Source organism: Salvia hispanica, chromosome 1 (assembly GCF_029641045.1).
Source record: "Salvia hispanica isolate PSC_SH4W2 chromosome 1, Shi_PSC_v1, whole genome shotgun sequence".
Classification (NCBI taxonomy): Eukaryota; Viridiplantae; Streptophyta; class Magnoliopsida; order Lamiales; family Lamiaceae; genus Salvia; species Salvia hispanica.
In genome coordinates this window covers 51,152,253-51,165,769 of record NC_142692.1, presented here as the reverse complement: position 1 = coordinate 51,165,769, position 13,517 = coordinate 51,152,253, and the positions used below count along the sequence as shown (strand labels likewise).

General features: G+C 41.6%; 2 protein-coding genes across 2 annotated transcripts; both read left to right on the top strand.

Annotated features, from left to right (window-relative positions):
* Nucleotides 1-1,085: 1,085 nt before the first annotated feature.
* LOC125223829 (polygalacturonase-like) lies at nucleotides 1,086-3,096 on the top strand. The gene is made up of 4 exons (XM_048127126.2): nucleotides 1,086-1,542; nucleotides 1,815-2,104; nucleotides 2,298-2,526; nucleotides 2,603-3,096. Exons 1-4 carry the CDS (start codon nucleotides 1,114-1,116, stop codon nucleotides 2,819-2,821), a joined length of 1,167 nt encoding a protein of 388 aa, XP_047983083.1. The 5' UTR covers nucleotides 1,086-1,113; the 3' UTR covers nucleotides 2,822-3,096.
* An 8,422-nt stretch (nucleotides 3,097-11,518) lies between these two features.
* Nucleotides 11,519-13,051, top strand: LOC125220422 (polygalacturonase-like). The gene is made up of 4 exons (XM_048122593.2): nucleotides 11,519-11,908; nucleotides 12,149-12,438; nucleotides 12,527-12,755; nucleotides 12,830-13,051. Exons 1-4 carry the CDS (start codon nucleotides 11,519-11,521, stop codon nucleotides 13,049-13,051), a joined length of 1,131 nt encoding a protein of 376 aa, XP_047978550.2.
* Nucleotides 13,052-13,517: the final 466 nt, after the last annotated feature.

Sequence of the window (13,517 nt, the reverse complement as noted above, 5' to 3'; positions counted from 1 at the left end):
AAATAAAGAATGTCACGTAAAGAGTTAGAAAAATATTCACTATTAGAAGAAAAATAAAAATAAATCTAGCATATTAGTATGTGAAAATTTGATAAGATTTTATTTAGCTATTGTATATTAGATCCGTACAAAAAGTATATATAAAAATGAAGTAATAAACATTTTAATTATGATAAATAAAATATACTAATTAAGGTTTATTATAATACATAAAATAAAATATTGACATTCTTCCACCTTCCAAGTAACCTAATGCTTCATGGGAGTATCTTTTTTCAACTGTTAATTTATCAAAAGTGCACCATTTTATTTTATCATTTCCCCACTCACACGGTAAGTTATTTTCTCATACTTAAAAACATTATCTTCCAAATACTTAGTAAATAGTATTATCTCAATCTGTCACTTTTTTGGACTGATTGATGCATACAATCTATAATAACAGAAATTACGTCTTATATTAACTTTATGTATGTAGAAGAATTTTGAAAACTTTAATAAAGGCGATGTTGTGCCTCAAATTAACCATTGAGAAAACGTAGAAGCAACATCATAATATAACTGTTGCAACTTGCAACCATGTTCGTGTTTTCCCAATTGCAAATGAAGAGTAACATCATATTTTAGCCCGTTCCAACTTGTTTCACAAACTTAATTAGTGCCATGATTTCCTTTTCAAGCAAACTTTGAATTCTTCAATTCTTACTAAAACTAATATATATTCTATGTAACTAATTAGTTAATTTTTTCAAACTGAAAACGAGGGGAATTTTGGCTAATTAGGGAGTCTATTAATTATTAAAAAGGTATATTGACTATTGTGAAATTTGATTGTAGAGGGAGATTGAGTACTAGTACATTCTTGGTTCCAAATACTGTGCGATTATACTTTGTATGACTCTCTACTTTCCTGCGTTACATTTTTCTAATATTTGTTAATAACGCATAATAAAAGTTGTAGCCATCACAAAACAGTTTTAGTTAGTTGCCCAATTTAGGCAGCCCATTTTCTGATATTTAAAGTAGCATGAAGCTATAAATAGAAGCTCCTTCATCCCACTTCAAATCACCCACAAAAACACAATCCTATACTAACACACAACCTCAAGAATAATGAGAATTCTTATTCTGTCACTTTTTTACTACTCTTCACAATTGGTTCTTGCAGCCAATCCCACCTACAATGTGCAATCCTATGGTGCAAAATCCGATGGAAAATCCGATTGCACCAAGGCCTTTCTGAGCGCTTGGGGCGCAGCGTGTGCCACCACGGCCGCGTCCACCATATATGTGCCACCGGGGAGGTACCTCTTGCGAAATGCGTATTTCAGTGGCAGTCTGTGCAAAAACACAGCCATAACCATACGTATTGATGGGACTCTTGTAGCTCCCTCTGATTACAATGTAATTGGAAATATTGGGAGCTGGTTGAAGTTTGAAAGGGTCACCGGAGTTTCTATCTATGGAGGAACCCTAGATGGCCAAGGGACCAAATTGTGGGCTTGCAAGAACTCCGGCAACAACTGCCCTAAAGGCGCTACCGTGAGTTTCGCATTAATTCTATATACATATACAGGGTCAGTTAACATCACATAACATATCAGTTCCTTCGGTATCAGTTTATTGATTCATGAATATTAGTAAGGTTTTGTGATATAGAAAGATATATATTTTATTTTATGAAGCCAATTGATATTAATGAATCAATGAATTGATCTAAGATCTCATATTAATATAATTCTCATTTGATCACAACTCTACATGTGTATATATCTTTTGATTTATACAATTTCGTTTGTTGGTTGCAAGTGCAGTCATTAGCATTCTACAATTCGAACAACATACGGATCAACGGTCTAGTGTCGTTGAACAGCCAAATGTTCCACATTCTCCTTGATGGATGCCGGAATGCAAATCTGGCGAACGTGAGAGTATCAGCCCCGGGGAACAGCCCCAACACCGACGGGATTCACATACATCAGTCATCTGGTGTTACCATCATCAATTCACACATCGCCACAGGCGACGACTGCGTCTCCATCGGCCCTGGCGCCTCCAACTTATGGATTGAGAACCTCGGCTGCGGCCCCGGCCACGGAATTAGGTAATATTCATCGTCCTAACTCAGATCCAGTTATATTATCATAAAAATTTTTAAAAACAGAATTGGTTACATATTGACTTTTGATGACATACTAAATTCAAAAGGGCACATGCATGGTTAGTGTCACGTGGGTGATCTATTTAATCATTGAGCTGCTAAATAAAGAATTTAAATCAAATTCAATTTTTTGCAGTATTGGAAGTCTAGGTTGGGATATGAACGAAGCCGGAGTGAAAAATGTGACTGTAAAAACAGCTACATTTACCGGAACCGAAAATGGTGTGAGGGTGAAGACATGGGCAAGGCCTAGCAACGGATTCGTTACAAATGTTGTGTTTCAACATCTAGTCATGGTTAATGTCCAAAATCCTGTTATCATTGACCAGAATTACTGCCCCGACCACCAAGCTTGTCCCCATCAGGTCAGCAAATAAACTTTTGCACTCGTTCCGAAATGGGGATTATAAATTAAAATTGTTAATTTTGGAATACTTGTAGGGTTCGGGTGTGAAAATTAGCAATGTACGATATGAAGATATACATGGAACATCCGCGACACAAGTTGCAGTAAAATTCGATTGTAGTCAAACGCGGCCTTGCAGTGGAATCAGGCTGGATGATGTGAACCTCACCTTCAGAGACAAACCAGCCACCGCGTCGTGTTCCAACGCCGGTGGCTCTGCTGATGGAGTTGTCAACCCTACCAGCTGTTTATAAGTTATTACTAATATATACCTACTGAGGCTAAATAATTAGATTATAGGGCATGCTTTTACTTTTAACAAAAGTAATTAGAAAGAAATTTATGCATGACATGTAGAGACTTCATTTTACATGACATAAGGAAAAACGAAAACGCATGTGGCTGAAACGTAGCCCGGCTACGGTTTGTCGAGATAATCATTGGAGTGATGTAAAATGTGTTATCATCAATTTATAATTTATATGTAATGGTTTTACTTTGCAATGAAGGAAGCTGTATGTTTACTTTATTTTTTTGTTTTTTCTACTCCATGTTAACTGTTTGAGTTATCCGTTCTATAGTAATGAAAGCGTTTCTTTTTCGACACGAGTATTAAAAAAAATTATATTAGGTGAGTTAAGTAAATGAAGAATAAAGTGGAAAATGAAAAAGGTAGAAAGATGAAGAAAAGAAAAAGTAAGAGAGAGTAAAGTAGGTGCGGAAAAATGTGTTGACTTTTACTAAAAAGTGAAATGACTCTATTACTATGGAACGATGGGAGTACTATTTATTAGTTTGACTATTAATATATCGCTCTTTAATACTTTTAATAAGTCTCGTTGTAATTCTTTTTTCTTACGTATATCCAGCTCGATCGTTTAATTTTTAGAGGAAGTGTGGAATTCTCACAATTTAATTGCTAGCTAGGTACATAACTAAATACGGTGGATTTGATTGGACAACTTATTTAGGAGAGCGGACACAGAAAATATTAGTAGTAAGGGTTCTACTATATATATTTTTTTCATAGTCGATAATCCATATGTATATTCTACTAACAATGAATAAAAGTTTCACTTAACTATTTTCACAATCGTGCGCCACTCTTTAAAAGTGATGATACTTTTATAAGTTTAAAAGAAAAGGAAAAATAAATTTTGAAAAGGTCAAAACGTGGCATCACGTCACTTTGGGTCAATTTTTCACTTTTAATATTTATATATTAATTTACTATAAATTTGTCATCTCCTTCCCCCAAACTGGAATAGGTGCTAACTAATTTTTTTTGGCAATTTTTTATTTTTGCTATTAATTTCAGCCCTATCTATCATTCATTCCAATGCAATTAGTTAGATCTTCGATACTATTAAATTAGTAATGGGTTAACATGATTTTTCAAAATTTTAAAAAATTTAGAAATAGAAAATAAGAGCATCCACAATAGCGGTTAGCCGACCGATTAGCCGATTCGCGTCGCTAGCCGGTCGGCTAGCCGAACCATTGCAACCGGCCAACTGAGAATCGGCAAGAAAATCGGCGTGGGCTAGCCGATTCGCGTACGCTGGCCGATGCGCTGGCCGCCATTGTGGCGTGCCGATCGGCCAGCGCCAATTTTGTTTGATTTTTTTTTTAATTTTTTTGAAAACCTATATATACGCGATTTTAGTTTCATTTTCATTTGCACCACTTGTTTTAACGAGTTTTCTCTCTCTCTAAATTTCTGTACAAGAGCAATATCGAGCGATGGACAACAACAACGAGTCCAGTCCGGCGACAAGCGGCTCTCACACTCCCACGGTACTCGTGGGATCTGGATGGGGCCAGATGGGCGGACAGATGGGCCAAGGGTTTAACGTCCCTTGGCAATAGTTGATGGGGATGATGGCTGGAGCGCCGGGGGATGCAGGGGGGGTTGCAGAGGGGGAAACAGGGGGGTATGTCGGGCGGGGTGCAGGCGAGCGGCGGGCAGGCAGCGCCGGGGTGGGGAGGTATGTTGGGACTACCGCAGCGGAAGACACAGAAAACAAACAGGTCCTTAACGGATCTATTTAGGTGTTTATGCATTCGACTCCAATTTAATGCAATAAACATAGATCTATAGATATAACATCAAATAAACACATAATCATGCATATTCGATGTAGATTCGATTGTTACCTCTTGATCCATCATTGGATTGACGTTGCTAGCTGCACCACCCGGAGATCCTTGGTTTATCGACCACAAATCTTTCGTACTATTCCCTTGTCCTTGATCATCAATCCGTGTGGGCGGATCTTAGATAATTAATTAAATAACTTTGAATGGATCTAGGAAAAACCAATACAAACACGAAATTGTCTAGATCTAATCCTATGAATTAGGATAGATCAAGAACAATAATCAAAACCCTAATTCTCCCACGTGCTAGGCACGAAAATCGAGACCAAGAGAGAGAAGGAAGGACGCGCTGATTTTGCCTCCTAGGGTTAGGGTTTGAGGTGCCTTGGATTGTATGCTAGGGTTTTCATTTCATTCATTATTTATAGTGGACCTTATTGGGCTAGTAAGGGGATCCATGGAATGACTTAAGTGTTGGGCTCACCCATTAGATAATTAACTAATTAAATCAAATGACCCATGATTTAATATATTATCAATGGAATATTATTTTGTTCCACTAAAGAATAATATTGCACTCCCACTTAAATCACCAAATTACAAATAACTTGGGTCCATTTTATTTTATAATATTTCCCGCGTTTAAGATTATCTTGATCCGTCAATTTAATTCTTTTGTCTGCTACGTGACTAGAATTAATTCTCCAAAGAGTTTTTCTAGTTTGAAACTTTATTTATTATTCGTGGAATAAATTCCAACTGCGCAGTTTTCTGAATAATAAATTCATTTTTCAAACACCTCTTGGGGATCACCCCTTAGGGATTTAATCATACCACATTGAGAACGCGAATTCTATGAAATAATATTCCAATACCTTCATGTTATTCAATTACTACCACCCAAGATATCATGAACTTGAGTTACGTACAAACTCTCACATTGATAAGTCAAAGTGGCGTATGACTGAATAAACAATATTGATATTAATTCCATAGACTAGAAAATACTAAAATTTCTGAAATATATTCTTACAGTAGATAGCAATAAAGAATACATTTCGTAATAGATTCTTTCAGTGCTTTAGCACACCGGTGTTACTAATCTCGTCTTGGGTAAAAGAGAATTATCACAAACACCGCAACCGTACCAATAGGTAGTCAAAGCTTATCTAGGTTGTGAATACGTTTTTCTTCTTACTAGATCTGACCAAGTCCCCTACTGGAAAACTCATGAGGAGATTCATCGAATTTACCTTCTTGACCTTCTTAGTAAAAGCCTTAGACTTGTTTATCATATTTCAATAATAAACCATTATATTATATTATTTATTCTCATAATTAGGTAAACAAGTGGACGTGGCGTTTCTCGTATACATGCACAAGCTGATTGTACAAAGGCATGTACGCTCGAAGCATCTTTTAGTATACAAACCCCAACAAGGTATGCCCCAGATGCAGCAGCAGATGATGGGGATGATGTGGTAGGGAGGGATGCAACCCGGTATGCATCCCGGGATGCAGGGGTCACCGGGCGGGGGGGGGGGGGGGACACGGTCTATCGTCCCTCTCTTGATTTTTTGACGGCTTCGTCTCACACGTCGACCCAAGTGGAGACTCAGTTCACTGGCGATGACCTTTTGTCATTGCATGAGATGGGGAGCAATCTCGGGGAGCCGGACACTCCCGTTCCAGCGGGTCGGGCCGCGCCAAAGAAGAAGAAGGCCAAGGGGAAGGGCAAGGTGGTCGGCGAGTCATCGCAACCCGCTGTTGACGACACCCCCGCGCGGAGGAAGTGGATGGAGGATGAGTACGCCGGCGTGGCCAAGGGGTGGTTGTCGGTTTGCGACGATCCGCTGGTTGCGAACAACCAGCGGGTCGTCAACATGTGGGCGAAGATTAGAGCAGCCTACAGGAAGAACTGCCCGCACGGGAAGGACTACAGCGGGGAGGAGTGTCGGAAGGGGTGGGAACGGATCAGGGCCGCGGTCGGCCGATTTTCGGGGTTGTACGCCAATGGCCTCCGCCAACTGACTAGTGGGCAGAATGAGGAGGACTCCCGGAGGATAGCGGAGAGTCAGTTCCCCTTGCCGGGGAAGTATAAGGAGTTCACCTTCTGGGAGTGCTATGTGTTGCTGAAGGACTCCGAGAAGTTCCGGGCGGGGTGCGACGCTAGGTGGCCGAAGAAGCAGAGGCTGAACTATTCCGGCGACTACAGCGGCAGCAGCGGCAGATCCCACGACCTCCCCCCGGATGCTGAGGAGTTTCCGTCCCCTCCATCCTCTACTCGTCGCCCTTGCCCGGTTGGCCAAAAGTGGGCGCAACGGGCAGCGAGGGGAGGATCCCCCCTATCGCCCCAGGAGGTCATCTCGGCACCCCCCCACGCGCGTACACCTTATTCTCGCGTGCAAAAACGGAGGAACGGATGTTCGCGGTCTTCCAAGAGTGGAAGGCCGCAACCGATCCCACGGAGAAGAGGTTTCTCTACTCGATGTTCGAGAACATGCAGGTGGATTTGGATGCCTCGAGGGCACTGGCGGGGGATTCAGACGCGGGCTCAGATATCCCGGGTGGCGGCGGCGAGGGCGGCGACGAGGAGTAGAGATCGGCGGGGCTCGTGTGTGGAAGCCCGTTTTTTTTTAAAAAAATTCATGTATTTTTTTTATCTATGTACCTTTTTTTTTAATGAAATGAATGAATTTTTCCGTATATGTCTCGTAAATTTATTTCCGTAATTTAATCGTAAATTTTATTCCGTAAAATGTAGTGGTTTTTGAATTATTTTTATTGCGGCTGGCCTATGGCTGGCCTATTTGAGTAAATGCTGATGTGGCAGGTGGATTTTTAGTGCTGATGACGTGGCAGGGAGAGAGAGTGGCTGGCATATGGCTGACCTATTTCTATTGTGGATGCTCTAAGAGCATCTCCAATGGTCGGCTAGCGACCGGCTAGCCGATTCGCGGCGCTGGCCGATCGGCTAGCCGAACCATTGGAGGCGGCCAGCGGGAAATCGGCGAGCGGGTCGGCGTGGGCTGGCCGATGCGCTGGCCGCCATTGTGGCGGCCTGATCGGCCAGCGCCGAATTTTGTTTTTTTTTTGTTTTTTTTAAAACCTATATAAACGCGATTTTAGTTTCATTTTCATTTGCACCACTTGTTTTAACGAGTTTTCTCTCTCTCTATCTTTCTGTATAAGAGCATCATCGAGCGATGGATCACAACAACGAGTCCAGTCCAGCGACGAGTGGATCTCAGACTCCCACGGTACCTGTGGGATCTGGATGGGGCCAGATGGGCGGGCAGATGGGCCTAGGGTTTAACGTCCCTTGGGGGCAGTTGATGGGGATGATGGCCGGTGCACCGGGGGGGATGCATGGGGGGAAACAGGGGGGTATGCCGGGCGGGGGACAGGGGAGCCTGGGGAGCGGCGGGCAGTCAGCGCCGGGGTGGGGAGGTATGCCCCAGATGTTGCAGCAGATGATGAGGATGATGTGGCAGGGAGGGATGCAGGGGGGATGCAGGGGTCACCGGGAGGGGACACGGTATATCGTCCCTCGCTTGATTTTTTTACGGCTTCGTCTCACACGTCGACCCCAGTGGAGACGCAGTTCACTGGCGATGACCTTCTGTCATTGCATGATATGGGGATCGATCTCGGGGATCCAGATACTCCCATTCTAGCGAGGCGGGCCGCGCCGAAGAAGACGAAGGGGAAGGCCAAGGCGGTCGGCGAGTCGTCGCAGGCCGTTGGTGACGACACCCCCGGCCGGAGGAAGTGGACGGAGGATGAGTACGCCGGGGTGGCCAGGGGGTGGTTGGAGGTGTGCGACGATCCGCTGGTTGCGAACAACCAGCGGGTCGTCAACATGTGGGCGAAGATCAGAGCTGCCTATAGGAGGCACTGCCCGCACGGGAAGGACTTCAGCTGGGAGGAGGTCCGGAAGGGGTGGGAGCGCATCAGGGCCGCGGTCGGCCGTTTTTCGTCGTTGTACGCCAACGCCGTCCGTCAGCTCACTAGTGGGCAGAATGAGGAGGACACCCGGAGGATAGCCGAGAGTCAGTTCCCCTTGGTGGGGAAGTATAAAGAGTTCAACTTCTGGGAGTGCTTTTTGTTGCTGAAGGACTCCGAGAAGTTCCGGGCGGGGTGCGACGCTGGGTGGCCGAAGAAGCAGAGGCTGAACTATTCCGGCGACTACAGCGGTAGCAGCGGCGGATCCCACGACCTCCCCCCGGATGCTGAGGAGTTTCCATCCCCTCCTTCAGTTGCTGGTCTCCCTCGCCCGGTTGGACAAAAGCGGGCGCAACGGGCTGCGAGGGGAGGATCCCCCCTATCGTCCCATGAGGTCCAGTCCTCCGCCCTCCCACCCGCCCCACTCGAGTACACTCTCCATTCGCGTAACCATATGCGGGATCAGATGTACAAGGTCTTCCAAGATTGGAGGACCGGCACTAACCCCACGGAGAAGATGTTTCTTCACTCGATGCTCGAGAGCATGCGGGTTGATTTGGAAATCGCGAGGGCACGGCTAGCGGCAGCGGCGCCGGCGCCGGCGACGAGGAGTAGAGAGTGGCGGGGCTCGTGTGTGGAAGCCCTTTTTTAAAAAAAAAATCATGTATTTTTTTTAAATCTTTGTACTTTTTTTGAATGAAATGAATTAAGTTTCCCGTATATGTGTCGTAAATTTAATTCCGTAATTTAATCGTAATTTTAATTCCGTAAATGTAGTATTTTTCGAATTATTTTTTTGCGGCTGGCCTATGGCTGACCTAAATCTGATGTGACAGGTGTATTTTTAGTGCTGCTGACGTGGCAGGGGGAGAGAATGGCTGGCCTATTGCTGGCCTATTTAGCATTGGAGATGCTCTAATAATAATAATAATAATTGGACAGGGGCTTAAGCCCTACCCTTGTCCCGTGTGTGTCCGCCCCTATTTAGTCATGCTTAAGTTACGCCGGTTAAGCTAAACTGATATTTCCTTAATTAAGCATGTGTGTATATTGTGTGCAAAGTCTAGACATCGTGGTGTATTATTTGGCATAACATATATACTCTTACACTACAAAAAATATCTAGCACCAAATTGCTCGATAAAAGGCAAAATTATTCGGTGAAACAGTCGACATCGAGTACTTTCCGAGTACGCAAGTGCTCGGCATTTGCCTCGTAAGAATACTTCCACGCACTTTTGGAGTAATAGTCAATGCTGATCAACATTAAATTGTCGTCTTAATGTGAGCGCCTGTGGTGCTTAGAGGTCGGAACTGCCAAGCACACTGATCTTCTCAATATTCACCATTCAGTGCTCGATAGTTTAAAGATTTCCACGCACCATTAAGTGTTCGACATTGTTCTAGAGTTCTAAAAAACATAGAATATGACCACACTAAAAGTGAATAGTATATGTTACATTAAAACGGCCATGTTATGCTTCTGAACACACTTTTTAAAAAAAAAATCTAAATAAGGTTTAAAAAATTTCAAATGACATAAAATAAAATAAAATTATTTTAAAACTCATTTGAGTTTGAAATGCTCTAATTCAATTCTTAGCTTTTTTTTTTCTTTTGTTCGATTTTTCACTAAATAGGCTCGTCATATGCTCCGTCAACATCGATGTTTGTTTCTTAAAGAGCTGTGATCACATAACCCATATTTAGAGTGATAAGTGATATCCATAATAACCATATAAAAATCATACTTGTAAGCAAAAAAATAATATTTCTTTAAGCATGTAAAAATAATGATGCTTGTACTCAATAAAATTATCATATTCTTTCTACATGTATAAAATGATGCTTGTATTCAATAAAAGTAAATTCTTTCTGCACGTATAAAATGATATATTTCCTTCATAAAATGATAGTTTCAAGATGATAAGAATTCAACATATAATGATATTTTAGAAAAAAATACTTCTTCTGTGCGCAAAATATTGCCCATGTTTGACTCGGTGCGGGTTTTAAGAAATATGAAGAAAAATGAGTGGAAAAAGTTAGTGGAATGTAGACCCCACATTTATATACTCCCCCCGTCTCACAATAATTGTCATTATTTATTTCGGTCCGTCACACAATAATTGTCACATTTCATTTTTACCATAAATGGTAAGTATGCCACCACATTCCACTAACCACTTCACTCACATTTTATTATAAAACCAATATAAAAAAGTGGATCCACATTCCACTAAATTTTTCAACTAACTTTTCTTTACATTTCTTAAAACCCGTACCCATAATAAGAGTGACAATTATTGTGGGACGGAAAATGTGAGTGTAATGAGTTGGTGAAAAATATGATCCATTTACCAAAAATGAAAAAAAAAATAAAGTGGACAATATTTCAAGAACGATGGGAGTACATTTCCATCATAAAATGATAAAGAGTTATTATGCTTATCACCCTAATTATATTTCCATCATAAAATGACAGAGTTATTATGCTTATCACCCTAATTATAGTTATCATTCTAACTTTTATTGAAATTATTCTATGCTCGAGTAAGTTATTGATAAATAAGTTTGTTAAAATATTATACATTATATTATGATAATGCCCTTAGCTTAAAACGCAAACTCAGAGAAGGCAGTTTCCGATTGAGCCTAATGAAGTCCACAAACATAAGAAGGCCCTAGAAAAATCATTCATAATATTAATATATAAACCCAAAAAATCACGGTTAGCAACGACTTAGCATTAATATATAGCTCCATTGCATTAAGGAACTGTCTCATTATAAATGAACTAGTTTTAACTCCTCATCACAAAGAACTCTTCAACTCATCACCAATCCCCAAAACTACCACTCCCAAGATAGATCTCAATGGAAAATCCCATTGTTTTAATTTTGTTAATGTTTCTAATTCTACCCCAATCATGGGCTTCTCAGACATGGTACAATGTGGTCGATTTAGGAGCAAAGGGTGACGGCGAAACCGACTCCACCTCCGCCGTCGCCAAAGCATGGAGACAAGCTTGTGCCTCCACAAAACCCTCCACCATTTACATCCCCCATGCCAGATTTTTTCTTAGGAATCTCCACTTTAATGGTCCATGCAACAATCGAGCTATCACCATCGCCATTGCCGGCACCCTCGTCGCTCCGCCCGACTTCAGCGCCGCCAACTGGCTTCTCTTCGAGAGCGTCGACGGCCTCTTCATCCGCGGGGGCACCCTCGACGCCCGCGGCGGTAGCTTGTGGGCCTGCAAGAAATCCGGCAGAAACTGCCCTCGTGGTGCTACGGTATGTGCTTCACTAATTCTTTTTTTTTTATTTATTTAATTTATTTCGAATTATGATTATATTTAAAGATCTAATGAGAACAATAGAAATTAACTGCCATAGAAATTGCTGATATAGTGGAGGGGTCACGGTTACTAGAAATTATGTACGGATGATCATTAATCAGATGTGATTGATGATTGATTTTATGAGAAGATGGATTTTTGAATATTGGGCTTTAATTAATCTCATGATGTGCAGTCATTAGGCATTACGAAATCGAAGAACATTGAAATAAGTGGATTGACATCCCTAAATAGCCAAATGTTCCACATAGTGATAAATGGATGCCAAAATGTGAAGTTACAAGGCGTCAAAGTAACGGCGCCGGGAAATAGTCCCAACACCGATGGAATCCACGTTCAGCTCTCCATGGGCGTCACCATTCTGAATTCCGTAATCAGCACCGGAGATGACTGCGTTTCCATAGGGCCGGGCGCCGCCAATTTGTGGATCCAAAATATCCTCTGCGGTCCGGGCCATGGCATTAGGTCAATTCACATCCGATATGTTCGTTCCATCTTTTTTTTTACTTTGTCTCGTAATTGAATTTTATGTATATTTTATCGTTATACACAGTATCGGAAGCCTAGGCAAGGGTCTCGAAGAAGCCGGTGTACAAAATGTGACGGTTAGAAGTGTAAAATTTGACAACACACAAAATGGTGTGAGAATAAAGACGTGGGGGAGACCAAGTAAAGGCTTTGTGAGAAACGTCTTTTTTGGGCATGTCACAATGAACAATGTCCAAAATCCCATTATCATCGACCAAAATTACTGCCCAAATAATCAAAATTGCCCAGGACAGGTCAAATAAATACCTTTATGTTGTTATTGTTTCATTTGTGTGACATGTCCTAAATTGAATTGCTTGTGACTTAGGTATCGGGAGTCAAAATTAGTGATGTGACTTACCTAGACATTGGAGGCACATCAGCAACTGAAGTTGCTGTGAAATTTGATTGTAGCAAGGCTAATCCATGCCGGAAAATCCAGCTCAAAAACGTTCGTTTGAGTTACAAAGACCAACGGGCTCGAGCATTGTGCTCCAACGCTGCGGGGACGGCTGCTGGCCGGATCGAACCATCGAGCTGCTTATACTGATGATTCCAACTGTGGTGTAGTTTGGTTGAGAGAGGCTGTGGTGATTTTATGTTCACCTGGCCTTGCACGTTTTAGTATCGTTTTAATTGAAGTTCTCCACCAACTACTTTACTTTATTTAAGTTATGGGTATTATTGGAACGGCTGATGATTTTAATTGGTTATTTTATAGAGACGGAATTTTGTCATGGCAACTTTAGTTTTTGTTATTATCCTAGTTATTAAATATTTTTGGACTTAAATTGTCGACATATTTATTTGGGACCAAAATTATTACTCTCGGGGTCCAAATTTGAGGTATTTTTCGGTGTCAGCATAGTGCAACATGACGTTATAATTATTGGTAGAACAAGAGGTATACTCACAATGTATATAATTGTTGTTGTTTGAAATAGCATCGGACGTCAAAAGATCTGATATTGTTGGAAAAAATAATTGTGATGCTCCTTTTTTCGACTAAGCATCTA